Source organism: Lemur catta, chromosome 3 (assembly GCF_020740605.2).
Source record: "Lemur catta isolate mLemCat1 chromosome 3, mLemCat1.pri, whole genome shotgun sequence".
Lineage (NCBI taxonomy): Eukaryota > Metazoa > Chordata > Mammalia > Primates > Lemuridae > Lemur > Lemur catta.
Window position 1 is genome coordinate 95,188,936 of NC_059130.1, and position 27,570 is coordinate 95,216,505.

The 27,570-nt window shown below is 49.3% G+C and overlaps 2 protein-coding genes across 2 annotated transcripts; one reads left to right on the top strand and one right to left on the bottom strand.

Moving 5' to 3' along the window:
* Positions 1-6,010: 6,010 nt before the first annotated feature.
* Positions 6,011-11,499, bottom strand: C3H1orf50 (chromosome 3 C1orf50 homolog). Its single transcript, XM_045545698.1, has 5 exons — positions 11,372-11,499; positions 11,126-11,241; positions 7,671-7,757; positions 7,036-7,167; positions 6,011-6,695 (listed from the first exon to the last, which is right to left on the bottom strand). Exons 1-5 carry the CDS (start codon positions 11,439-11,441, stop codon positions 6,510-6,512), a joined length of 591 nt encoding a protein of 196 aa, XP_045401654.1. The 5' UTR covers positions 11,442-11,499; the 3' UTR covers positions 6,011-6,509.
* A 168-nt stretch (positions 11,500-11,667) lies between these two features.
* Positions 11,668-26,842, top strand: P3H1 (prolyl 3-hydroxylase 1). The gene is made up of 15 exons (XM_045545699.1): positions 11,668-12,239; positions 15,021-15,173; positions 16,377-16,566; positions 16,790-16,921; positions 17,861-18,000; positions 20,026-20,115; positions 20,444-20,496; positions 20,672-20,793; positions 22,405-22,532; positions 22,693-22,788; positions 23,240-23,390; positions 24,980-25,097; positions 25,481-25,556; positions 25,839-25,979; positions 26,380-26,842. Exons 1-15 carry the CDS (start codon positions 11,730-11,732, stop codon positions 26,533-26,535), a joined length of 2,256 nt encoding a protein of 751 aa, XP_045401655.1. The 5' UTR covers positions 11,668-11,729; the 3' UTR covers positions 26,536-26,842.
* The last annotated feature ends 728 nt before the right edge of the window (positions 26,843-27,570 follow it).

Genomic DNA, 27,570 nt, shown 5'->3' on the forward strand with positions numbered 1-27,570 from the left:
AGTAGCCACAGGAGAAAGTGCAGAGGGATGGGCTGGAGCTAGACGGTCAAGAGACACTTTGCCTCTCCTGGCCACCAGCAGGGGAAAGAGGAGTATAGGACCTAGTGAGTCCTGAGTGGCCACAGCAGCAGGCACCACACTAGATGCTGTACAGTCATCTCACTTCCTGGACCGTCCCAACTTCCCCGAGGCTAGTGTGAGCATGCCTGTCCTACAGAAGGGGAAACAGAGGATCAGATCAGTACACCATTAATAATTAGTAGAGCTGAGACCTGAAAACAGCCGACACTAAAGTCAGACCTAGGGTGTCTGAGAAACTCAGAGGGAGAACGAGGACGGAGGCAACAAAAGGTGTGCCACAAGTCCCAGCCCAAGAGTCACGCCAGCTTCTATCATCCATGTGCTTCTCTTCATTTCTCCCTGCCGTGAGGCCCAGTAAAGTGGCAAACTTAAAACTGTGGCATAATGGGCAGGGAGCAATGGTGCACCCAGTACTCCCAGCTACTCGGAGGCTCGGGTGGGAGGATCGCTCGAGGTTAGGAGTTCAAGGCCGCAGTGAATAGCCACTGCACCCAGCCTGGGCAACATAGCAAGACCCTGTCTCTAAAAACAAAACAAGCAAAACACAGCTGTAACATAACTTTAAACCAAGTTTACATTGCATCTCTAACATTTACCAGATGTTTAAATTTGAACACATTGTTTTTCTGAGCCTGTTTCCTAATCTGTAAAATGGAATTGTTATGAGAATTAAATGAGATTATATGAAGTGCTTAGCACATTGTAGAAGCTTCATTATTCTTCTTCTAAGGATATGATCATACATCTATTAGCCTAGACATACCCAAAGCTTCCTTCAGAAGCGGGAAAGGAAGCACAATAGCTGAGAAAGACCTTCCTCCTCCTCTGCCAGAAGTTTCTAGCTTCCTCCCATTCTAGATCTCACAGGAAGTGGAGAACAAGAACTGTTTAAGTTAGGCTACCTATGCTTGTGCTAACATGGTAGTCACTAGCCATAGTAGGTGTTGAGCATTGAAACATGGCTACTCTGAATTCAGATGTACTATAAGTATAAAATACATACCAGAGTTTAAATTCTTAGTTTAAGAAAAAGAATGCAAAATAACTAATAATTTTTTAGTATTATTTGTTGAAATGCTAATAGTTTAGATATACTGGGTTAGATAAAATGTATTATTAAAGTTAATTTCACTTGTTTGTTTTTACTTTTTTAATGTAGCTACTAGAAAATTTTAAATCACACATGTGGCTCACATTATATTTCTGTGAGCTCCTTTGCAGGATATAAGTGCAGAGCTACAGATGTCCATCCACTCATCCGTTCACTATTAGAGTATTGATTCTGCGCCAGGCACTATCTCAGGTGCTGGAGCTACAGCAGTAAACAAGACAGAGCCTCTGTCCTCACAGAACTTACACTTAAGTGTGGGAAGGAAGCAAGAAATAAATCATTTCTGGTTATGGTAAGTGCTATGGAAAACAAAGCAGGATCAGAAGTTACTTTAATGTGGGAAGAGTTGGTATTTCAGATAGGGTAATCAGGCAAGTGATATTTGAGTAGGGACCTAAATGATGACAAGACACAAACCATACAAAGATCTTGGGGACAACGTTCCCAACAGATGGGACAGCAAACGTAAAGGCCCTGATGCAGGAACGATTGTGGTGTGTGGGAGGACAACAAGGTCAGCGTGGCAGGAATATGGTGAGTCCTGAGAGTGGAAGGTCATGTAGAACCTTGGTGAGAAGTTTGGATTTATTCTAAGTGTAATGTGAAATCCTTGTACTGGTTTTAAACAGAGGTGTTATGATCTGACGTGTAGTTTTAAAAGATGATGCTGGCCGGGCGCGGTGGCTCACGCCTGTAATCCTAGCACTCTGGGAAGCCGAGGCGGGTGGATCGCTCGAGGTCAGGAGTTCGAGACCAGCCTGAGCAAGAGTGAGACCCCCATCTCTACTACAAAAAAAAAAAGAAAGAAATTATTTGGACAGCTAAAAATATATAGAGAAAAAAAATTAGCCAGGCATGGTGGCGTATGCCTGTAGTCCCAGCTACTCAGGAGGCTGAGGCAGAAGGATTGCTTAAGCCCAGGAGTTTGAGGTTGCTGTGAGCTGGGCTGACGCCACAGCACTCTAGCCCTGGCAACAGAGTGAGACTCTGTCTCAAAAAAAAAAAAAAAAAAAAAAGATGATGCTGACAGTCTCTGTGAAGGAGGCTGGAAGTCGGGAGGCAAGCTAGAAGGCTGCCACACTCCTCCAGGCTGGAGGTGTTGGTGGCCTGGACTAAGGCGGGAGGGGTGGAGGTGGTAGCAGCAGTCATGTTTGGCATGTGTTGAAGGCAGAGCCGAGAAGACTTGCTGACTGGTATGGGAAGAACACACGGAATCAAAGAAGACTTAGGTTTCCAGCCTCAAAACAGCATGAGACAGGTGGTGATGGAAACAGAGAGAACTGGTGGTGAAACAGGTTTTTGGGGTGAACTCGAGTTTAGGTTTGGACACATTAAATTTGTAATGACTATGAGGCAAGTGGACATGTCAAGTAAGGCTGTTAGACAAACAAGTGTGCATGAAACTCAGGGGGCGGATCAGGGCTGGAGACCTGCATGTGAGTCAGCAGCACACGGATGGAATTTAAGCCTTGGGAATGGATTAGATCACCTGGTAGAGAGAAGGAAGAGAGGGCCAAGGACGTGGCCCTAGAGTGGAGAGGTCAGGAAGACCAGGGTCAGAAGATGGAGAAGGTACAGTGAGTGAAGTAGGAGAAGGGCAGGAGATGATAATTCTCCAAATCAAAATGAAGAAGTAAGGAGCAGTTGATTGGACCAAATGCTGCTTGAGACTACAGAAATGTAATTTCTCCAGGCCTGTAGTAGCTCCTTCTGCCTAAGCTCCAGCTCCTGAATGGAAGGCATGAACCCTATCTTCTGCACTGTAGTGTAGGGGTTTTGCCCACAGGCTTTAATGCCAGAGGTGTGGGCTCAATTGCTTATGAGTTGTGTGAACTTAGGTAAGTTACTTAACTTCTCCAGGTTTCAATATCCATCCTCTGCATGCCTATCACTACACACTCAAGTGAACTACTCCTACAGTATCTCAAATACTCATCTTATTCTATCACTCTTGTCATTTAACTTATTTACAGCTCCACATTGGACTGCCTTAATTTGCCCAAACAGGGTTAAGATTATGGTTAGACTTGAGTCAAACAGGACTGTGTGTGAATCTGACCTCCCCCACTTTCTATGTGCATAACCTTGGGCTTCTGAATCTCTGAGCTGTTCCTGCGCTGTAGAACAGGAATGTGATATACCTCACAGACGGTAGCTTATGTGCAGATTAAATGAGACCATGGATACACCTGGCAGAATAAAAGCTCACTAGACAGTATTTATCATCTTTGTACCTACAGCACCAATACCCTCAATGTGGACTGACTGAGAATAACTTGAGAAGGAAAGACACAAGCAAGCTCTCCCCTCCTTCCAGACCCCCAGGGCAGAGAAAGGGAGCTCCAGTCAGCTGTTACTCACACCCCGTGAACCTGGGAAGGGCCAAAAAGGTGGATTATTGAGCAAACAGAGACCAGTAATTATTCTGGAAAATATCAGGCATGTCTTCCTCCTCCATACTTTTCACCATTCACCATTCACGCAGACACTTAAGCTAGAAGCTTAAGCATTATCTAAGATTCTTCTCTGTCACTCACATGCCCACATTCTGTTAACAATCTACTTACTTTCAAAATGCCACACTTCATCACATCTAAGATGTTATCCCTTGTCAGACCATTATTTTACGTAGCTCTAAGAAAGATCTAATTCTTGTTTGTTTTTCAAAACCCAAGCAGGTGTCAGCTCCTCCAAGAAGTCTTCCCGAATTCTCCAAGCGAAGTAAGGCCCCTCTCCCTGGTGCTGCATGACAGTCCATGCATACCTGTCACAGCCCTTCTTATTGTAGTTGTTGGCTTGTTTCCCCGCTACCAGACTGAGTCTCGTGCAGCTGTGCTATCTGCCAGAACCTGGAACCTAGAAGGCACTTAATACCTATGAAATTATTAGGTGGACACATGGGTGGGTGAATGAAAAGTGATTACTATGGATAATCCCTTCTGAAGTGCTGTGTCCAAAATCACCTCACATTGTCATTAGCCTTCCCTAAGCGTGGTAAGTGGCTTGACCAGGAACGAGCAATGACACCGCCCGGTGGCCAGTGTGGGGAGTACATCTTATTGAAAAGAAAGGTTTCTCTCTGAATCACCGCTCTCCAGCTCCAGTGGTTAGGAAATGTCAGGAGTGAGCGGGATTTGAATTTTCAAATGATCGAGCCGATGACTGTATGCAGAATGCACTGGAGAGGGGATAGAGGGAGAAGCAGGGATGCCAGCTGGGAGGCTGTTTTGTCAGAGGTGAGAGTAAAGTCCAGATCTGTAACTTCAACACCATGATACTGAATCACTTTGTAACACTGCCTCTTTTACCCAGGATTTCACTTTCTGCCTCTTAGCTGAGCACTGTGGCAGAGAGATTCTAAGACCTGTCCAGTGATGCAATGATGCCTGCCTTCTGGTAGTCGTGCCTTTGTGGAACTCCCTTCTGTGAGTACGGGCTGGCCTAGTGACTTGCTTCTAACCAACAGAATACGGCAAAGGGGATGAGATACCACTTCTGTGATTAGAGTACCTAAGACTGTTACTTCCATCCCACTGGCACTCTCATACCTGTTCGCGCTGATGAAGAAAGTTGCCATGTTTCGGAGGCTCATGTGGCAAGGAACCAAGGGCAACCTCCAGCTAACAGCTAATGAATGGTGCCCCTCAGGCCAACAGCCCCTGTGGAACAGAAATTCTGCCAAGAATATAAGTGACCCTGGAAGCAGATCCTTCCCCAGTCAGGCCTTCAGATAAGAACCCAGCCCTGGCCAAAAATTTCACTGCAGGCTTGCAGGGTTTCAAGTAAAGAACCCATGAAAATTGTGCCTGAACCCCTGACCTATAGAAACTATGAAATAATAAATGTGTGTTGCTTTAAACCACTAAGTTTGTGATTTGTTTATTTGATAACTATTAAAACACCTACACAAAATGTGTCATTACCATGTAGGTCAGAACTTTGTACAATCCCGGGAAATTTTCTGTATTCAGAATCAACTACTGTACCACTGTCTCTTCCCTACAGCTCTGCAGCACGCCAGCAAGACTTGAGGCTGATTCCAGAAAACACCCCCATGTGAACTGAGTGACCAAGTATCACCTGTGTGACCCTGTTACATTCTAGCCCTGTTCTGTGCTAGGCCTTAGGTGGATAATGTATAGCTCAAAGGAGCACAGCTTATAGGGAAAGGTCACGGGGTTAGGGCATTACCACAATCAGCATGAGGAAAATCCATCTCCCAAAACGAACTCGGGCAATTGTACCTTCAAGTTCACATCTCTCTCTCCTTTTACAGCATATTGTGATAGATTATATGGCACTGAGGAAGTACAGCCATGCGGGATACGCTGCAAATTTAGTTAACTCTGCTGAACAAACAGGAAATAAGGTAGAGTCCTACAAAAGTCCAGACAGAATCAGAACTAGGTAATTTAGCCAAAAGCCCCTGTTAAGTTCTAGAATAATTCTGGTCCAAATGAGTTTCAGTAATCAACAGGTTGGCTGTTTTTCTTATTTCTCACTCCCACTGCCCTAATCTCTTCCACAATACTTTAAAGTTGCCATTGAAATGGGCTTGCTCTGCTGCAGGTGGCTGAGCTCGAGATCTCCTCCTCAGGGAGACTACAGAGTGGATTCACACGACGGTTAGCGGCAGCCTCCAACATCTCTTCCAAGTCCTAAGTTCTGTGAGTTCTGAGATAGACCCTCCCCAAACCCGGCCTTTGCTGCAGTCTCAGATTCTCCAGTCACTCTAGCGAGGCAGATAGACAGAAGGGGCAAGCCAGACCTCACCAATAGTGCAGATTCCAGAATCACACACTGTCTGAGCCAGCCACGCCAAGTTTGTTTTTTAATCATCCTCCATGATCCAACATTTTTGTTCCCAGATGAATTTGAAGCTGGAGTTGCACCAACTATGAAACTGACTCAACCCCAACCCTAAATACCTCCAGTTATAAAAAGACTGAAAACAGTTCTCTCTGGAAAATGATCTACCATCCTTTTTGTGGGGAAAAAGAAACTCTTCTTTCTCTAATGCTTTAACTTAAGGGAAGAACAGATGGCGATGAAGAAGGAAAGTACAAAGGCCAATACTCTGAAGCTGGGTGGGCATCTGGGGCCTAGAAAAGATCCCAAAAGAAAGTGACATGATTCATTACCACTCCAACTAAAAGTAGTAACAGCAGTAGTTACTGTCACACAGGGTCTCCTTCTAAGAAGTTTGTGATTCACCTATACGCCCTCAATTCTCAGAACACCTCCCATCAAGGCAACAATGGGGGCAACAAGGAGGTGGCAGTCAGCTCATTTTTGTGACAGCTGCCAGAGCCCACTCTCAGTGGGTCAGTCCCTGGAAGTTGGGTTCAGTGCACGAAGGCAGGGCCGCCGACTGGCTTAGCAACTTGTCCATTATGCTAATTTTAGCATCTTGCTTCTCAATGTCCTCATACGGAGTCCAGGATAAGTCATGCTGTAGCTTGTAGGCACCAAGGAAGTCATGTGGACAACTTGCCCCCCACTCCTAGAGGAGACAAAGGAGTCATCTCTGATCAGCATAGGTTATAAACAAACTGAGCTCATTTCCTACTTATGTCACAATTTCTTTTCTGGCTTTTCACTTCATACTTGTCAGAACCATCCTTGGAAAGCAGTTGCATTACATATCAATTCCTCCCTTAACAGAGATGATGAGTGAAATAATTTAAGCATGTGTATATTTTTTTAGAATCATGTCTGGCTCACACCACCCCAACTTTCTAGGAAGCCATTTCCCAATCCACATGTCTACATTTTCACACACACGTGCCAAGAGTTTCTCAAAGGCTAAAGTGGAATTTTGGGCAAAGAAAACATATTCTTACCTTTGGAGAAATAATGGAAAAATATTGCTGACCACTCTCCCGTTTATAAAGGTAGTAAATGTTGCCAGGTTTTTTCACCATATTACAAGCTGCATGGTGTAAGTCGGCATCTCTGCGAGCATCTTCCAGTACCTACCAGCCACAGAGATGTAACAAATTAGGTATCAGAGGCAACAGGCGCCCATATTCAACAATCATCCCAAGCAAAATTTGGAAACTGTTCAATGCTGTGGGTTCTGCTCCCCCATGGCAATGAGATCCAGATCATTCTGAAGAAATAAAAATTAGACTATGCTACTATACTATAAAAATTCCTTTAGAAGAATTATAGTTCAAAATGTTGGGCATTACTGGCTTTGAGTGGTTTTTAACTTTCTTTCCTATTTTCCTGTGGTAAGTACATTTCTTTTACAAACAAGAACATTGTTTCCCCCTTAAAATGCTTCACCTCACTGAACTTTCTGATAAAAAATACTTATACTTAACCTCTTAGGCTCATTTCTTTATTTTACTCAACACCTCTACATTTCTAGGAGGTACTGAAAACAAATAAGTCACAACGATTATAAGCAAGTTCAGCCAATCCTGTGAACTAGACGAAAGACATGAAAGCCTGCCTAAAAGCCACTCCTTACCTTCCTAGCTTGTTCTTGCAAATGTTGGATTTGCTCAGCTATGACCATGAGCTTGTTGGTGGCATTTGCTCGGATGAATTCATCAGCCTATGGGTGAGAGAAAACCAAACTGTGGGTTAAAAGATGAGAAGATGTCTATGATTTTGGATCCCAATGTGGAGAGTTATGTCAACACCTGTGCTTACGCCTGACGCATTCTCCCCATTCCCCCCACTGCCTTGTAAACTCCCCCTCATCCCGAGGCCCAGCTCAAATAGCACTGCTTTTGAGAAGCTCATCCTGACGTGACCCCACACCACAGAATGAAGTGCTCCCTCTTTCTACTTCCCATAGCTTTCTCCCCTTTCACTCTGAACTCTACGCACACTGAACTTCTTTGGTTCTCCAACATGCCCTGCTCTCTCGTGCTACCAAATATACTGAATATGCCCTCTCCTCCATTTAATACATTTTTCCTCTTGCTTTTTCTTTTTTTTCTTTGAGACAGGGTCTCTCTCTGTCACCCCAGTTAGAATACAGTGGTGTGATCAGAGCTCACTGCAACCTCAAACTCCTGGGCTCAGGCGATCCCCCTGCCTCAGCCTCCTAAGTAGCTGGGATTAAGGGAACATGCCACCATGCCTGGCTAATTTCTTCTATATATATTTTTAGTTGTCCAGCTAATTTCTTTCTATTTTTAGTAGAGACGGGGTCTCGCTCTTGCTCAGGCTGGTCTCAAACTCCTGAGCTCAAGTAATCCTCCCGCCTCGGCCTCCCAGAGTGCTAGGATTACAGGTGTGAGCCACCGTGCCCGGCCTCCCCTTGCTGTATACCTGACTAACCCCATGCATTTCTCAGGTCTCCCATTTATTTTCTCATGCTTATCACTTCTCAGCCTTTTGGCTAAGGTCAAGTGTATCTTCTCATGCTTAAACATTTCTGAAATCAGGGATGCATCTTACAACAGAAATCGAAAGACACCTGTGATGTGGCTCTGATCATTTGCTAATGTAGGAACCTAGCTATACATAGAAAGTATCTGTTCATTACCTCAGTTCAATTATTTACATCACAACTACTTACATTTTAACTTATATCCACATTCCTAATTGTTACTTAAAATGCATTTTAAAAGACTGCACTATGATGTAGACCTGAAACAAAGTTATAATGTACACAGAAGACTGCCTGTCATGTGCCAGGAAATGCAACTGAGGACAATGGAAATTGCTTAAAATAGATCAAATAATTCTCAAAGCCAAAAGACCACTTCATGTGTTGGGAAAGATTACCACTCAGGCATTAGAAATCTGTCAAAAACTTGCAGCTTTTTTTTTTTTTTTTTTTTTTTGAGACAGAGTCTCGCTCTGTTGCCCGGGCTAGAGTGCCCTGGCGTCAGCCTAGCTCACAGCAACCTCAAACTCCTGGGCTCAAGCAATCCTCCTGCCTCAGCCTCCCACGTAGCTGGGACTACAAGTATGCGCTACCATGTCAGGCTAATTTTTTCTATATATATATTTTTAGTTGTCCAGCTAATTTCTTTCTATTTTTAGTAGAGACAGGGGTCTCGCTCTTGCTCAGGCTGGTCTCGAACTCCTGACCTCAAATAATCCTCCCACCTCGGCCTCCCAGAGTGCTAGGATTACAGGCATGAGCCACCACGCCCAGCCTGCAGTTTATTTTTAAGAAAAGCTGATTATCTTCCAGGAGTACACAGTTAAGGAAAAGAAATTAGGAGATTAAACTCAAACTTGAACTAAGAAATATTAAGGGAATTTGCTGGTTAGTTGACGAATCTTAAGGCAAAAGATATAAGCCAGTTAAGTTATGAGTAAACAGAAACCATACAAGTAAACCGAGTCAATCATTTATCTGTTCCACAAATATATAGTAAGCAACTACTGTGTGTCAGACACCATGCTAGGCACTGGATGCACTGGCAAACAGGAAAGAGAAGTCCCTACATTCGTCAAGATTACAGCCTAATACAGTCCAATAGAAACATGAAGCAAGTATGGCAGTTGAAAGATCTGTCAGTCTGATTCCAAAATTCATGCCTTAATACCAGGCCTCCTGAGCTTTCTGAACACACACTAATACCTTAAGTGGGATGTCAGATGTCAGTCCTGCCAAAAAGCACACAGGTGGTAAATATGCTTGATTCCATTTGTTTGTCTCTAGAGTGCTTTTCTTCAGCTTCTTAAAGACTGATTATATTGGAGAAATGGAGGCAGCACAATAATGCATCCTCTATATTTTACTAGATTATAAGATAAAAGACAAAAACTGTGCTCCTTCTTTCTTTGGTTCAGGCCATTCTAATACACACCACGGTCACTCAATAACACATGAATATGTTGTATGCCCAAGATTTTGTCCCTGGTAGCCTCCCTCTCAGTAAGAGTAATCTATTAAATAGATACATGATGGTCTCCTAATCCAAAAAAGTTGTATTTTCCTCCCCAGCTTTCTAAAAAGGAAAAGGCACAAGGTTTGAATTAAAGGAGCTTTCCCAAGTATTTGAATTTTTCTTAATTAGAAACAAAACAGATATGTATATGTGATGAAATTTGAGCACATTAATTATTTTTTTGAGCAAAACAAAAACCTTTGAACATAATCAAGGCCAAATCTAATAGTGCATACAAGGACAAGGAGACATCAAAAGTGTTAAAGCAGCAGGGCCCTACATCTGTACATACTGAAGAGGGTTCTGTAACTCGATGTCTTGATAAGGTATTTGATTTTTCATTGAATGTCAAGGCTTTAGATCCTGGAGCTCTCCTACTTCAAACCCTTCATTTACAGATATACAAGCTGAGGTCCAGAGAGAAGAATTCTGCCTGGAGTCACACTGCAAGTTAATATCAAAAATGGGATTAATACTCATGTGTCCAAATTTCCAATGCTTTTCCCTTTATTTCCCATTTCCTCTTTATTTTACTTATTTTGGCAATCAATGTCTAAGCACCGGGTTTGGGAATGCTGTGTCTAGTGGATGAGGATACAGGATAAAACTTAGAGTCCATGTTCTCCTTGAAGATGTTAAGTTCTACAAGCTCTCAGGTAACAGATAATGATCTTATGGGAAACAGCTTAAAATAATTGGTCTGTGCATCCCTGAAGAAATTGAATTAAAGTGATCTTAAAATATCCCTGGAAACTTTTCTTCATGTATCAAATGGGAAGAATAATTTCTGTACAGCCTACCTCACAGTGCAGTCCTAAAGTGCAAATGAAATAATGAGTATTAAAAATGCTGTGCAAACCTTCCCAGGAAGGGAGATTATGGGCACTCAAGTTGCTGAAGGAGCCTTTAGCCTCAGAAGATCAGAGTTCGAGTCAGCCACCGGCTCGCTAGACAAGAACCAATGCTGCCCCCCACACTTAGTAGGTTTTGAGGTCCAAGCTGAAAGACGCGGGACAAAAGGTGAAGGAAGATGTACGTAATTCACTTCCCCAGCCACGCCTCTCACCTTCTGCACCTGCTCTGCGAGCGCCACGAGGTCTAAAGGGTCCCCGGCCCGGTGGGTGTGGTAGGGGCTCACCAGGGCCAGACCGCCGGGGGTCGGGGAGCGCTCCACCAAGGCTCCTGCGACACATACCCCGGAACACAGGCGTGAGCTCCCGCCCTTGGCCTCCCGCCCCGGAGACTAGCTGCCTCGCGAGGGCTTCTTTCCCCCTGCTCCCCTGCTGACTCCCGGCCCGCAAACCTGCCCGACCTGCCATCGACTGCGCTCCCCGACTTTCAGGGACCCCCTCCGTCTGCCCCGGGGCCGCAGCGTCCTCCATGACAGCACCTCGTCCTTCCACTGCCTGGGCAGTGCGAGTCGGCAGAACATGCGCATAAAGGCGTGTGGGCGGAGCTTCCGTATTCCATGGCCATTGGGCGTCGGATCGACCGAGCCTGCCCCGAGCTCGGAGGCGGGGCTCAGGCTGGAGCACAGGGTTCCGCTGAGGGGCGGAGTCCGGGTTGGTTGAAAGCAAAAGAGGCGGTGCAAGCCTCCTGGGCATGCGCCGTCCGGCTTGGAGGCGGGGGCTTCCCCGCGGGGCGTGGCTTCCCCGGGGGTGGGGCTTCGGATGCCGTGGCGGGTGGCTAGCGGTCCCGTTAGGGCTGAGGCGGCGATGGCGGCACGCGTGTTCAGGCTGCTGGCCGCACTGCTGGCTGTCGCCACCGCTGCCTCCCGGGCCGAGATCGAGTCCGAGGCGGGATGGGACACGGCGGCGCCTGATTTGCTCTTCGCCGAGGGGACCGCGGCCTACGCGCGCGGGGACTGGACTGGGGTGGTCCTGAGCATGGAGCGGGCGCTGCGCTCGCGGGCCGCCCTGCGCGCCCTCCGCCTGCGCTGCCGCACCCGGTGTGCCGCCGACCTCCCGTGGCAGCTGGACCCCGACTCGCCCCCGAGCCTGGCGCAGGCCTCCGGCGCCGCCGCCCTGCACGACCTGCGCTTCTTTGGGAGCCTGCTGCGCCGCGCCGCCTGCCTGCGCCGCTGCCTCGGGCCGCTGGCCGCCCACTCGCTCAGCGAGGAGGTGGAGTTGGAGTTCCGCAAGCGGAGCCCCTACAACTACCTGCAGGTCGCCTACTTCAAGGTGCAGACCTGCCCGGAGCCGGGCGGCCCGGGTCCTTGTGGGGAGAGGAGAGTGTTTGCGGGGGCCTGGCGAGGTGTCCGCGGAGAGGGAGGGGGGCCAGGGCAGTGTCCGCAGAGAGGGACAGTGGCCTCCTGGCTGTGGAGCTCTCCTCGGACCCTGGGAGAGCAGGGGCCCTGCCAGGAAACCTGCCTCGCCCGGCTTGCATGGCAGATGCTAAGCCCAAAGGTCTAGCCTGGGATTAGGGCACAAGCCAAGCAAAACAAAACTCAGGGTCTTTTTATTCTCCGGGAGGTCTGGGAGGTCTCCCTGAAGGAATTAAAGCGGCAGCTTGGGTCTCCCATCCTAATTTCATTATAAGTGTACGAATGAAAAGCTAGGAGCGGTCTACAATATGTTCCTTCCGGTTCGTTTTCCAGTGGTGCTTTTCCTGCTGCCGGATCCAGCAGCTCTTTTTCAGGACGTAGGATTGCCACGTCGCCAGCAGGGGCTGCCTGGCCCTCCCTGTGGGGACCCTCTGGCTAGTCTGTCAGTTTTCCAAAGAAAATGAGTATTTTTAGGAATGCCAGTATACCGTATGTCCAAGTGTACAAATGGGCTTGGAGCGCTCCAGGCTTGTGTGGTGATGATGATGATGATAGCCAGCACGGATTTCCAGGCACTAGTTTAGGCACTTTACAGTTTATTGAGTTTTGACTCATTTGCCCAGATCCTCACAGCCTCTTGTGAGGTAGGTGCTATTATTAGTCCTGTTTTATTGAGGGGGGAAAAGAAGAATCTGTACTGCATATCTATTGTATCTATAGTTTAACAGACCTTCAGTTCAACCTAGAGACAGACTTAGAGACTCTTGGGGACCTCAGATTTCCACCCTTCCACACACATTCTGCTTACACAGTTCCCTCCATTCCTCCCAGTTACTCGGAAGAGTATTGGACTTGAAACCAAAATAACTGGACTGTGTCTTTCATGTCACTTAACAGCACTTTCTAAAATTATTTGACATTTATTGAATACCTACTACATCCAGTTCTTGTACAGATAATTAAAATGCTTAACTATTTCTTTGCTTTGTCTTGCTTTGCTATTAAGAATAAATGTAGTAAGGGCTACTAACAGGGCACACATATAGCACTTTGGTATCACAAAGGAAAGAAAATGTAGCTTTGTCTTGGAGAAATTAGACTAGAAAGAAAAGATGACAAGAGCCTTCCCTAAACATTGGTAGGGAGAGGAGGAGGATGACCATTCCAGATAGAGGGAGAGGTAGAACCAAAGTATGATGTATTCAGGAAAAAGTCAGTTGTGACTGGGGCATGGGGTGTGTGTGCGGAGCAGCAGGGGAGGAGGCTAGAAGGGTAAGTGAAGCCAGATTCAGAAGAGAATTCTCCAGGCCTCAGGGGCTGACCTCAGAATTGAGTTTTAGAATGCTCATCCTGGAAGCCACGGGGAATAAATCTTGCTCGACAGGGATAACAATTAGGAGACGGGCATTTGTCCACAAGAGAGAAGGAGGTTAGGTGCCTCAGTGCTTAGGGAGTGAAGAAGGCTGGGGTGGGGAGGGACGTGAGGAGACGTCGGAGAGCAGAGAAAGGCAGGGCAGTGCTGAAAGACATGAGGAGAGAGTAAATCCATACAAGCAACAGATCTGAAAGAATTTCTAATTTTACAGTTAAAGAAACTGAGGTACAGAGGTGGGTAATCATTCACCTTGGGTCATCTAACCATGGCTGACTCCTGTAGTGTGCATTTACTGGTACCTATGATAAGAAAAATCTTTTTCTTAGCATATAAATAATACCAGCCAACATTTATTGAGCACTTACTATGTGCCAGCACCATGTGTTAGAAGCTGCATGTATATCATCTTGTTAACCATCCCAACAATTCTATGTGGTAGCCAGTGAGTGCTATCTCCAGATGACAGATTAGGGAACTGAATTTAGAGAGTAAACTTTAACCTGTCCAAAGCCCAACAAGTGAGTGATTAAACCTAGATTTGCTGCTGGCCTGTCTGACACCAAAGCCCATGTAGTTAATCACTGGATCATCAGTGATTTATTTTCTTGGATTCCGTATATGAACCTGTGTTACTGATATGCTGGAGTCCATTGCTGTGGGCATTATTGGGGTCTGTAACACATTTTTCCCCCTCAAATTTCTTATAGCCATTTGTTTTATAATAACTTCATGACCCCTGGCCTTTAAGTCAAAAGACACCATGTCTATATTTAGTAAAGGACCTAGGGATTTTTCAGCCACCCACCTTTTCCCTGGATGTCTTAAAAACACTTGATTTTATTTCATGCAAAAAAAAAAAAGTATATTCTTGGAAAATTCTTAGGCACAGTCTCATTGTTAACTGCTCTTTCTTCCCTACCCCTAAATCCTTGAAGCCTTAGACTTTCTTCAGCTCAGTGATTACATTTAAATCATGAAAACTAATGTATTTCTTGGCCAGTCAGTCTTCCGTAGCACTCCCCCTACAATATGACCTTTGCTTTAAAATAGAAGGTTTACACTGCTGAAGTGTTACCTCCTGTAATTTGGGGAGCCCCTAAGCCTGACTTGGGAAATAGGTGCAAATCTGCCTGGAGCACTGTGCTCCTATTCTCTGGTATGTAGTTCCTGTAATAGGTGTGTTTTCTGGGGCTGGCAAGGCTGGGCACACTGATTGGAAGGATCAGAAAGGCTTCAGGAGGCTGAGGTTTCCTGTTTATCTGGACTGCACATCTGGACACAAACCTTCAGAGTTGGGATTACATTCTCCTGCTTCATCCTTAGATAAACAAGTTGGAGAAAGCCGTAGCAGCAGCACACACCTTCTTCGTGGGCAATCCCGAGCACATAGAAATGCAGCAGAACCTAGACTATTACCAAACCATGTCTGGAGTGAAAGAGGCTGACTTCAAGGATCTTGAGGCCAAACCCCATATGGTGAAAAAAATCTTAACCCCTTTTCTCTGTCTCTGTTTTTTAAAAGTGGCATTTACAAGGATTGTTTTCTGATTATAGAAATAATAAATGTTCATTGTGCAATATTAGAAAAATGTAGATAAGTATAAAACAGAAAGTAATATGGCCATCTTAAGAAAACCATTAGTTGATATTTTGCCCTATTTTTTAAGTCTTCCATATCTAATTTTTAAATCTAATTTGGTACCATATCATGTATGTGATTTTCATCATCCTTTTTGAACTAACATTATATCATGAGCCTTTTCTCATGTATTCAAGTTTTCTTTGAAAACACATTTTATTGGCTGCATAATTACCCATCTTATGCAGAAATCATACTAGTTTACTAGTCATATTTTTTTTTGCTCATGTAGGTTTTTTGTTTACACTATAAGTGGTACAGTATTCCTCAATGCTCTTATTCCATTTCTTAAGCTGGAAAAGTCTGTTCCATAAGAGATACTGTCTGTGATGATATAGCATTTTTATAAAGAGCTTACGTTTGCTCACATTTTAATAGTTTAGAAATTGGAATGTTAGAAACAATATCAGGGCAGGGCATGATGGCTCACGCCTGTAATCCTAACACTCTGGGAGGCTGAGGCAGAAGGATTACTTAGCTCAGGAGTTCAAGACCAGTCTGAGCAAGAGTGTGACCCTGTCTGTACTGAAAAATAGAAAAAATTAGCCAGGCATGGTGGCGCATGCCTGTAGTCCCAGCTACTCGGAAGGCTGAGGTAGGAGGATCGCTTGAGCCCAGGAGCTTGAGGTTGCTGTGAGCTAGGCTGATGCCATGGCACTCTAGCCCAGGCAACAGAGTGAGACTCTGTCTCAAAAAAAAAAAAAAAAGAAAGAAAGAAAAGAAAAAGAAACAATAGCAGAATAACTTTTAAAAGCAAATTGTATATAGCTGAAAACTTTTAGCTCTACAGAAAAGTACAAGACAATCACAATGAATTCCCATATCTTTCATCTAGATTAAGAGTTAAGTGTTTTTAAATTTCCAAAGGAACATGTAAAGGCCATTTATTTACAAAAGGCCTTTGTTGTGTAGTGGCCACCCGGTCTCCTCTTTCCATCCCATAAACTGAGAAGCGGGGAATTGACCCATGTGGAAGTGGAGGAGGGCAGGAAAGAGGGTTCCTCTGTGGCCTGCATTTGACTGCTGCTTTTTCCCAGTAGCATGAGTTTCGACTGGGAGTGCGACTCTACTCAGAGGAGGAGCCACAGGAAGCCGTGCCCCACCTAGAGGCAGCACTGCAAGAGTACTTTGTGGCAGACGAGGAGTGCCGTGCCCTCTGCGAAGGGCCCTATGACTATGATGGCTACAACTACCTCGAGTACAACGCTGACCTCTTCCAGGCCATCACAGGTGTGCACAGCTCAGAGCCAGGCCCTCAGCCAGGCCTCCCAGGGCTCTAAGGCCAATGTCCGGGTAATAGAGATGCAACGTCTTTGGCCTCATTCCTCAATTTCTTAAATGTGAGAATCTGACAAAAAAAAAAATTGCTTCCACTTGAATGTGTTCATCTTAACCAGAATTGCAATCCTGATGATTGACCTTGTAGTTATTCCCCCTCTTTGATTCTTTTCAGACCACTACATCCAGGTCCTCAGCTGTAAGCAGAGCTGTGTCACCGAGCTTGCTTCCCACCCAAGCCGAGAGAAGCCCTTTGAAGACTTCCTCCCATCACATTACAATTACCTGCAGTTTGCCTACTATAACAGTGAGGCCCACTTTCTTTCCTCTTTCTCTGCTGCCTTAACTGTTAGTAAGAAGCTAAATGCAAGGCAGGCAGGAATTACGGCCACTGCACTTCTCCAGCGTGTTTGGGGGCTCTCTGTGGCTATGGCAGGCACCATGCCAGGGGATCCCTGGGTACTTTGTTACAAGCCACTGGCCCAGGAAGCCAGTACCAGCAACCCAAAACACGGGTAGAGGGAGACTCAAGACCTCTCTCCTCCCTTCTTTAACATTTGCAATCTAATTTTGCACTTGAATTAAAAGTAATAGCAAAAGTAAGGGTATGCTGCTGTTTAAAACAGCTCAGAGGACATTGCCCAGCCCTTCTCCCTAGTATAGCACTGAGCACTGATGCTTTTGGGGGGTCTGTCAATATCCAGAAAACCAACGAGTCACCAGGACTTTACTGAGTTCCTACTGTGTGGTAAGCATCACAGCATGTTTACAAGCATATGATATTTATAGTTGAGTTGGGAAGACTGACATATATGAGCAAGAACTGTTCTGCCAAAGAGGCAACCTGCTATTGTAATTTTCCCTCCTCTTCTGAAAATCCATAGGAAAAAGAAGATAGGAAGACAGGCAAATATCCCTAAATTTGGTCTAATGATTGGGTGAGACAAGATATTAAGAGGTATTTGAATTATTTGTGAGATTTTAAAGATGTGGGCATGTAGAAGGTTCTGATTCTTTGTTTTGATGTCAGGCAGCTCTGAGGACGTTGAACACCTTAAAATCAATTACTCATTCCGTGTGTACTCCATAACTTCTGCCCCCAAATCAGGCCATCCCGTTAAGTAGTTGGTGCCCCTTTCTCACGTCACCACTGCCTCAAGCGCTGCTGAGACTGAGCACTTAAGTGGCTGCCGGTAGCCAGCATCAGACCCTTTCTTCCCAGCCATTTTTTTTGTCTACTTTGCAGTTGGGAATTACACACAGGCCATCGAATGTGCCAAGACCTATCTCCTCTTCTTCCCTGACGACGAAGTGATGAAGCAGAATCTGGCCTACTACGCAGCTGTGCTTGGAGAAGAAGAGGCCGGCTCCATCGGCCCCCGTGAGGTGGGAGACTTGCTGTGGCCAGGGGAGCTGCCGGCTGCGCTCAGACCAGAGGGCAGACGATGGGGTGGCAGAGGGGACTTGCGCCATGTGTGCCGGGCGGGGGCCAGATCTCCAGGCCAGGTGTGAGTTCACTGACTCGGCGTGTCACTTGGAGAAGAAGGGGGCACAGGGATCGTGGCAAGCACACGGGAGCCCTGATTAACATCATGAGGGCCCAGAGGTCTGTTCCCCGAGTCGCACAGAGAAGCAGAACTGCCCAGTGGGCATGAGCTGTCCCCTCTCGCATCCCCCATTCAGACGCTTGATACCATTTGGGCAAGATCTGTCATTATTCACTTCCTGCTGTTTTTTTCCTGCTCACCTGTTTTCTGTTTTCCTCCCCACCCCTTCTTCTTCCTGCCGCTGTTTGTCCTCTCCTTCATCTTTCAGCATTTTCCCCATCTCACTCCAAAGCAAGCAGAAAAATCTATATAACATAAAGACTCCTGCTCTGAGGGAAAAAACCCAGGTTCTTCCTTCGTAGCTCTGGAATCCTGAGAGTCTTGGTAGAAATAATCCTCTTGCCATCCACTCCCGTGGGGGTTGTCCTTGTAGTTGTCCTTTGTGGCCACTAGATGGTGACCATCTGGCTTTAAGATGGCACTTCCAGTCTCTTTGTCTTGCTTAGTTAATACCGTTTTTCCCTTTATGGTCATATAATGAGTCTGATGAGGGAGAGGGAGATAGAGCCATGTGGCCAGTCTAGCATTTTGACCAGAACTCCCCTTCTCCCATCCAGCCCCAGCACTGCGCCATCATCTCATTTAATCATCACAGCCGCCCTACAGGGCAGGCACTCTTCTTCCCACTGTAGAGATGAGGACTCTCAGAATCCGAGAGACGAAGGCACTTGTGCAGTGGCCCCTGGCTGGCTGATCAGTGGTGACGGAATCTCTGTTCCTGGCTCTGTCCCAGGGCAGACACAGGTCCTGACACGTAGCTGACACTCAGGAAACCAGTGTTGAATGCGTAAAGGAGAGAAGTGGGATTTGCTTCCCAGCAGCCTCAGGGTCACTGGAGAAGGTTGCATTGGATCACACAGCACTTGGTCAAGGAGGCCAATAGTGTCAACTCCCTGGGAGAAAATCTCCATCTTCCTCTTGGGTAAATACAGCAGATGACATAGGACTCATTGACTCCTTTAACGTTTTCCTCCTTGAAGTGCCTCATCTTTTATTTCAACTGACAATGTCTTCTTTTTCTCTTCCTTCCTTCTTCTGCTGCCTGGAGCTTAGCAGGGCACCTAGGGAAAGATGTGACCCTGGAAGGTACTCACTTGCCCCGTCCTGGGCAAGCCCTGCCCGGGAGCCCACGTGGGAAGCCCAGAGTGGCAGGCCCGGCTGCTCCCACTGCAGTGGCCCAGCCCCAGGGAGAGTGTGGTCTGGGCAGGGGAGGGGAGGCAGGCAGCAGAGCGGAAAGCACATGGGCTTTGGGGCTGGAAAGACCTGGGTTTGAATGTCAATCCCTGCTCTCTCATTTTCTGTAGTGTCACCTTAGACAGGTGCACATCCCCTCTGCACCCCAGATCCTTCATGTGTAACATGAATATAATAGTGTCAACCTCAGAGGTGGTTGTTTGTAAAGGTTAAATGAGTAACACCTGAGTTGCCTAACACCTAGGTTCCCTTCCCGAGTATTGGTCTCCTGCAGAAGTCAAGAAGGAGTTCTTTTCCTTTGAAGAGTATTTCCACGTCTCCAGAGAATCATTCAATTTTCAGTCCCAGAGATTAGTGGGGGTTGGGCTTAGGGAGGAAGGGGGACTTTTCCCTCATGGGAAGCCTGGTTATGCCCCTTAGAGGTACTGCTCATACCTGGCAGGAGGAACCCTGGGACACAGAAGTGAGACTATTGTCCCCATCTGGGGAACAGACATACAGCGATGGTGGGGAGAGCAGCAGCGGTGTAGAGTGCCAGGGAGGGGCACTCTCAGGAGCTAAGGGACAGGGCTGAGTCCTAGGGAATTCCTCCTCTCCTTTGTGTCCTCAGAGTGCCCAGGAGTACCGACGACGAAGCCTGCTGGAGAAAGAACTGCTTTTCTTCGCTTATGATGTTTTTGGAATTCCCTTTGTGGACCCGGTGAGCCGGGTGCAAGAGCTAGACGGGAGGGGAAGAGAGGGGCGGAGGAGGAGGGTCAGTGGCCCGCTGCGCAACCCTGGGAGAAAACTGTTAGGGGCTGAGCCAAGCATGGGATGTGTGAAGGGCAAGGGTGGGAGACAGGAAGATGAAAGGGGAACTCTGGGCAGCTAGAAGTGCCTTAGGTTCAGAGAGCTCCTGACTGATCTCCTGAAAGGAGGCGGATGCGGTGGATGCGGTAGATTTCTCCTGCAGGCCCTATTCTATGCGTTGCAATCTGAAAGATTAAGTAGGTCACCTTACCTTATTAATTTTTTCCTGACCTACTTAGGATTCATGGACTCCAGAAGAGGTGATTCCCAAGAGATTGCAAGAGAAACAGAAGTGAGGATCTTGAAGAAACTGCATGGTTGGATCGGTCTGATGAAGCACTTGAGGCTTCCTGAGCCCAGGCAGATGTGAATTCCTGGCCAGGGGTGGGCAGGTCCAGTCTGGGAAGTTGGGGTGGGAGCCCAGGGCTGGCCCTGGAATTCAGTCCTCAGAGCAGCTGTGCTCACAGGTCGGAACGGGAAACAGCCGTACGCATCTCCCAGGAGATCGGGAACCTTATGAAGGAGATCGAGACCCTTGTGGAGGAGAAGACCAAAGAGTCGCTGGATGTGAGCAGGCTGACCCGGGAAGGTGAGAGGATGGAGCTTGGGGCATGCCTGCAGCTGCTGTGGGGGAGGTGGGAGGTCGCCCCACACTGGCCGGGCAGCGTCCCCCCCCCAGCAATGAAAAGCTCACCAAGGGCCAGCCAGGTGTCCTTCCTAACTCACCTACAGGACTTCCATCTGGAAAGAGCACTGACAGTTGGCCTTTGGTTGAGAAGTAGGACTCTTGTGTCACAGGAACGCTAATGTAGTCCACTGCCACTAGCATTTATAGGACGAATCTCATCCTGTCTCCCCTCTCCCAAATTCTGTTCTCCTGACTTCTACCATTCATCCTGCTACCAAGACTCAAAACCTTTAGGCCTCCTTTGGCTCCTCCTCCTCCTCCCCTGTCTCCTCCAGGCTGCCAGGAAGGACCACCGACCACGATCACAGCTCCACTCTGCTGCTTCTCATCTCTCTCCTCAGCCTCTGTCTCTTCCCGTTGCCCCAGGCCGCTCCTTCTGTCTGCAGCCCCCCTCGCCCAGCCTGTCCTTGCCCTTCCCACACGTGGTTGCTAGGCCAGTCCTCCAGACCCTGGGCCTCTGACCCACCTTCCCCACCTACCCGCTTAGCCGGGCGTTCTCCTCTTCCCCTGTCTGCACCTGGCTCTCTGAGCGTGCCCTCGGCCCATGCTTGTCCCTCCTCCTAACATGCTTCCCACCATCTCTGCACATGAGGCAGCTCAGTTACACTCTGCAAAGCCTGTCTTAGCCTCCCAGCCGATTGGGGACCCCTTCTTTCTTCTGAACTTCTTAGGGCATTTATGATCCACCTTGTGCTGGTTATTTGTGTACTTGGAGAACAGGTATTGTCTTCAAGTATTCATCCCTCCCCTGTCTGGCATAGCGCCTTGCACACACTGATGCCTCAGTAAACAGATGGAGTTGGACTGAGTCTCTAGTGTGTCCCTAGCTCAGAGAGACAGCATGAGAACTGTAAGAGAGAAAGGTTGGCCTTTGCCCTCCAGTTGATTAAATTAGCAGTGGTTAATTTAATGAGATTAGCATGTGAAAAGAATTTGTCCAGATTGTAAGATCCTTATTTTAAATAAATGGTAATGCTGATACAATGGTAGCCAAAATTTTGAGCATTTACTGTGTACCAAATATGGTGCTAAGCTTTTAACTTGCCTTACATGTTCTTAACATCAAACTGGCATCAAACATATGAAGTATATATGCTGTTTAACAGATGAGAACCTTTTAATTAATTAAAATTAACCTCAGGAGATAAGTAACTTGTCAAAGTCACACAGCTAATAAGTAGAGGATCTAAGAGTCAAATCTAGTTCTTTCTGATTCATTCAGGAGCTCGTGTTTTAGGAATGGGTTTATCATGTGTCCTCAACAATGTGTAAAGGCCCAAGAACCAGCAGTTATGTGGTCATAGAGGTAGGACTAGGGCTTGGCGCTCATCTGTCAGCTCCAAGTGCTGTCCTCTGCACCACCCTACTTCTGGAAGTGGCAGAGCAGGAGATTTCTCTAGTGAATTGGAAACAACTGGCATTTCTCTCCATTAGGAGGAGACAATATTCCACGGACAGTCTTTGGACTGAGCTGCTGCTGGATTTAGCTGGAGTGTTGTCTTTGCTTTGCAGGTGGCCCCCTGCTGTATGAGGGCATCAGTCTCACCATGAACTCCAAACTCCTGAATGGCTCGCAGCGGGTGGTGATGGATGGCGTGATCTCTGACGATGAGTGTCGGGAGCTGCAGAGACTGACCAACGTAAGGGAAGCCCAGTGACTGCACCTGCCCCCTAAGGTCCAGCTTCCCCCCTACCTTAGGTGGTGAGCATTTACCTGCCCCACGCTGCCCGCAGTTGGCCACCTCTTATCAAGCCCTTAGCTGCCTTGGCTAATGTCACCTTGGTTTTTGGGCCTTGTAGGCGGCAGCAACTTCAGGAGATGGCTACCGGGGCCACACGTCCCCACATACGCCCAATGAGAAGTTCTATGGTGTCACTGTCTTCAAAGCCCTCAAGGTAGCACCAACCCTGGGCATTCTAGAGTGTGGAGAGGGGCTGGGGAAGGGGACGCTCGGGCTCTGGGGAGGAGTTGGGAATGGCAGCAGGAAAGGAAGAGTGTCTGCCTGCTGGCGTCCCAGTGGCCATGGAGCGAGGATGAGTTATGTTGAATGAGGTTAACTTTGGAATCGTGGTTGTGAGACCGAGTGTAACAGAAGTGAGGCAAGCAAGGCAAGACCAATATGCAAGGCTATGAGATGCTTTCTGAAGAATGGCCCATCCCGGAGGGTTGTAGTTCTGAGCAGGTTATTCACGAAGAGAAGCATGAAGCGGGAAGAGTAATAGGACGGCGGTGTCGGGTGTGGGAAGCAGAGAGACTGCAGCTTCAGTGGGGGGGTCTGGTGCCTCAGTGTCTCTGGTGGCCTGCAGAGGGCTGTTCAGGGCAGCTGACCACCTGTCTCCTTGGCAGCTGGGGCAGGAGGGGAAAGTCCCTCTGCAGAGCGCCCACCTGTACTACAACGTGACCGAGAAGGTGCGGCGCGTCATGGAGTCCTACTTCCGCCTGGACAGCCCCCTCTACTTCTCCTACTCCCACCTGGTGTGCCGCACTGCGATCGAAGGTAGGCCCCGTCAGCCCTGCCGCCCCCCAGGTGTGCTGCACGCTGAGGACGGGGAGAAGAACAGGATGTGGCCCCCTTCCTCCCAGCTGGGGGACCAGCGCAAACAAATAGGTGGCAGCCCAATGTGATGACAATAGCATGGAGGAAGTCACAGTTGGCCTACCTGGGGTCAGGAAGGCTTCCCAGGGGAGGGGATGGTAGTTTTGCAGGATCATACGATTGCAGAGTACACGGGCGGGGGGCAGGCGTTGAAGCCAGAGAGCAGTGTGTGCCAGGGGCTGGAGGCGTTGAGCAGCCTGGGACTTGGAGGAACTAAGAAAGCTGCCAGATCACGGAGAACTGCATTCAGGAGTTCATGTTTATCTTCTAGATCAATCACGAGCTATGTGGCAAGTTCTCTGTTTAATTGTCAAATAAAAATTCGTGAGAGAACTACTTAGTTGACAGGTCAGGACAGATTCGAGGTTGTTCCTGGTTTCCTCTCGCACGGTTCCCGTTGCTTTCCTGAGCAGAGTGAGGTACGGCCGGTGCTGCCGGCTCCCCAGTGGCCCGCAGCCGGCTCTGTCCTGCCGCAGCCTTCAGAGGGCCCCTGGCACCGACGTGACATTGACAGGTGGTGGAGGTCAGAGGCCTTTACTCTCCCGCAGGATGTTTGGGGTTCTGTCAAAATCTGGGCACACCGGAGGACTGTCAGACATGCACCTGTGTGTGTCACAGCCTCGGGGGTGAGGAGTGGGGACTCAGGCCCAAGCGGCCAGGGAGGAGTCGTCGTGGGGTACAAGACGTGGTGAGGCCCTTGCTTTCAAAAAATTACTTTTGCTGCCGTGTATGGAGAGATCTCAAACCAGAAAGGGAAGCTGGTCAGCAGTGACCTAGGGGCACGAGAACAAAGGCCTGAACTGGGGAAGTGGCAGTGGAAGGAGAGACAGAGAAACCGGGGACGTGCAGGAGGTGGGTGGGCGGGACCTGGCAACTGGCTGGGCAAGTGGGGGTGGACAAGGAGGCGCCCACCGGGAATTGGCAGTGCTGCCGGCCCACGCGGGGCACTGGGATGGGTGGAGGGGAGGCGGGTTTAGCGCCCTGAGTGGTCTGCCTGGCATTTTACAGTAAGCCCCGTCTGGTCCCTGCGTGATTTCTCCGCTCATGCCCACCCAGAGCCCCCCTGGAGCTCACACCTGACCGTGCTGGCCATTTATTTCCCTCTGCTCCCCTTCCTGCCACCTCCCTTGTCTCCTGCAGTCCTCACAGAGGGTTGGCTCACTCTGCCCTGCGTCCTGCCCACCTCCTGGCTCCTTGTTTTCGCTTCCCTGGCCTTCCTATTTTGTAAAGTCTAACCACAAACCAGAGTCGTGCCATTCTGTCTGGGATCTGCCCTCGGGTGGAGCCCCACAGTCCTGCCTGCCACACCTGCTCGCCCCTGCCAGGAACACCCCAGGAAGCCCGCAGACTTGTCCTGGCCCCTGGGCTCCTGGCTCAGCCAGAGACACGCCTGGTGGTCATGTGCGTAGACCCAAACACCTCCCCGGCCACAAGGAGGGCTGTGCCGCCTCCTGAGGTGCCCTGTGCTAACATGTATGACCTTGGCCCAGAGGCCCAGGCCGAGAGGAAGGACAGTAGCCATCCAGTCCACGTGGACAACTGCATCCTCAACGCCGAGACCCTCGTGTGCGTGAAGGAGCCCCCTGCCTACACCTTCCGGGACTACAGGTGAATGCGGGCAGGTGGTGTGAGAAGCCGGCACCCTCCTCTGAGGCCCCAGGACCCTGCAGTCCATCCCCCCCAGCACACGCACACTGGCTGGGGCCAGCTGTTCCCAGAGTCCAGTCCTTGGCCCCAGCCCTCTGGACAAGAGGAAGACAAAGAGGCCCCTCACAGCGTGGCGTGATGAGTGCCTGACGACACAGAAGCACCGAGAAGGGCAGGCGGGGTTCTCTGAGGCGAGGGTGGAGGGAGGGGAGGGTGGGGACTGCGTTCGTGGGCTTCAGAGGCCAAAGGCCACTGCCCCAGCTGCCGGGTGAGAGCACGTGGAGGTGGAGACCCTGGGCGGTGGGAGGAGAAGGGCCGTGTCGAGATGTCTTTGCCTCTCCCAGCGCCATCCTCTATCTGAACGGGGACTTCGATGGAGGAAACTTCTATTTCACTGAACTGGATGCCAAGACCGAGACGGTGAGCACCCCTTCATCCTCATCCCTGGGAGATGAAAACCCTGCTTTCTGGAGCTGATGTCCCCAAAGTGCAGGGGACACAGGGACCACCTGGGCTTCCTGGTGGGCAGCGCCCTCTTCCCCATGCCAGCCCCCCCTCTCACAGGTCACCCTTTCTCTTCGTTCTGGCCGGGGGAAGCCGAGCCACAGAGCTGCCCTCAGTCCTGGCCCCAGTGGGTCCATGTCTCCTCTGACGGTGGGTGACAGCCCTTGTCCTCTGTGTCCCCCTTCTTGTCCCCCTTAGGCAGAGGTGCAGCCCCAGTGTGGAAGGGCCGTGGGATTCTCTTCGGGCACTGAAAACCCGCACGGGGTGAAGGCCGTCACCAGGGGGCAACGCTGTGCCATCGCCCTGTGGTTCACTCTGGACCCTCGACACAGCGAGCGGGTGAGAGCGGTTGGTGCTGCCGTCACCTGTTCCTGGGGGGCCCTGGTTTTGTCTCCTCCTTCCCTAAATCCCATTGCCAGTGGCTTAGACATGGAAGGAACACTGGCCTTGGGACTCGCAGTCCCAGCACCGTGTCACCGTGTCCACATTGCCTCATCCTCCCTGGCCTTATTCCTGACCTGTGAATGGGGCTCCAGGTGGGGTGGCCAAGGTGGGGAGTGATGCTCAGCTCTGGGCTCCTCCTTGGGCCTCGGCTGTTCTCATCCAGGACCTGCTGGGAAGGAGATGGGCCCGGAGCCATTAAGGAAGCACCTTCATGGTCCTCTGGGAAGCAGCTGCTGAGAGATGATGCGGGCCTGGGACAGAGGCCTCTCTGAATGGGCAGGGGTTGTCCTTGCAGGACAGGGTGCAGGCGGACGACCTGGTGAAGATGCTCTTCAGCCCAGAAGAGGTGGACCTCCCCCAGGAGCAGCCCCTGGACACCCAGCAGGGCCCCCCCGAGCCTGCAGAAGAGTCTCTCCCAGGCAGTGAGTCGACGCCCAAGGATGAGCTATGACAGTGCCCAGGCCACAGGTGGATTGGTGCTAAGACCCCCAGGCAGGGAATGGCAGCCCCTCAGGGCCGTGGGGCAGTGGGCCTGCCTCCGCTGCCCAGCCAAGGAGTGCCATGCACAGCCCTCTGCACGGTGCTGCTGCCCTTGGGAGTGGGCGTGGCAGGATGCTGCTCCCCTCTGGACCTGGCTCAGGGCTCAGGACGCAGGCCCAGAGCCACCCCAGGGGCCTGCACAAGCAGCCGCATGACAGCAGTACAGTATTTAAGTGACTATGTAGGCAACCAAAGAATAAATGATTCGTGTTTTTTTACTTGGTGGTTTGTTTGGAGAGCGGAAATATACCATTCTACCCCAGAGGTCCCTCCTGATAGAAATCGCTCTAGGCAGGGTGCAGCGGCAGGTGTGGGCGGGAAGGCCTGGCTCAGTACCCGCCATGGCCACGTGCCGTGCAGCCTCAGGCCACTTAACCTCAGGAACCTTGGGTTGTCATCTGTATAATGGGGATCATGGTCCCCCTCTGCCCACCTTCTGGGGCAGTGGTGTGGCCCAGATGCAATATTGGATGTGACAGCACTTTGTAAACTGTAGAGCTCTGGATGAATGGCCAGGATTATTGTTAATCCTCTTCTGGCCGGGAGCAGCGGTCAGCAGTGCTTTGGCGCGTTGCCCCCGCGTCGGCCACGTGCTTCCTGCTCTGCCATCTGGCCCCAGAGTCTCGTACCTCAGGCCTCCGGGCACAGGACGACACACCTCTAGGAGACAGAGTGGAACTGGAGACTCAGCTCCTCCGGCCACGTCCCTGGTGCCACACCCAGCCCCTTGCTGTGCTTGAGATGCTGTAGGGCAGCCAGTGTGGGAACCTGCACTCCGAGCGTATTTAGGGAGCACCAGCCACGGACCTGGCGCTGGGAACATGGTAGCAAACCAAGCAAGTCCCCACCCTCGCAGAGCCTATTTTGTGGGACAGACAGAGAATAAACACATAAATATGTGTGTGTGCCTGTATATGTTTGTGTGCGCATAATCCTTCCAGGTGGA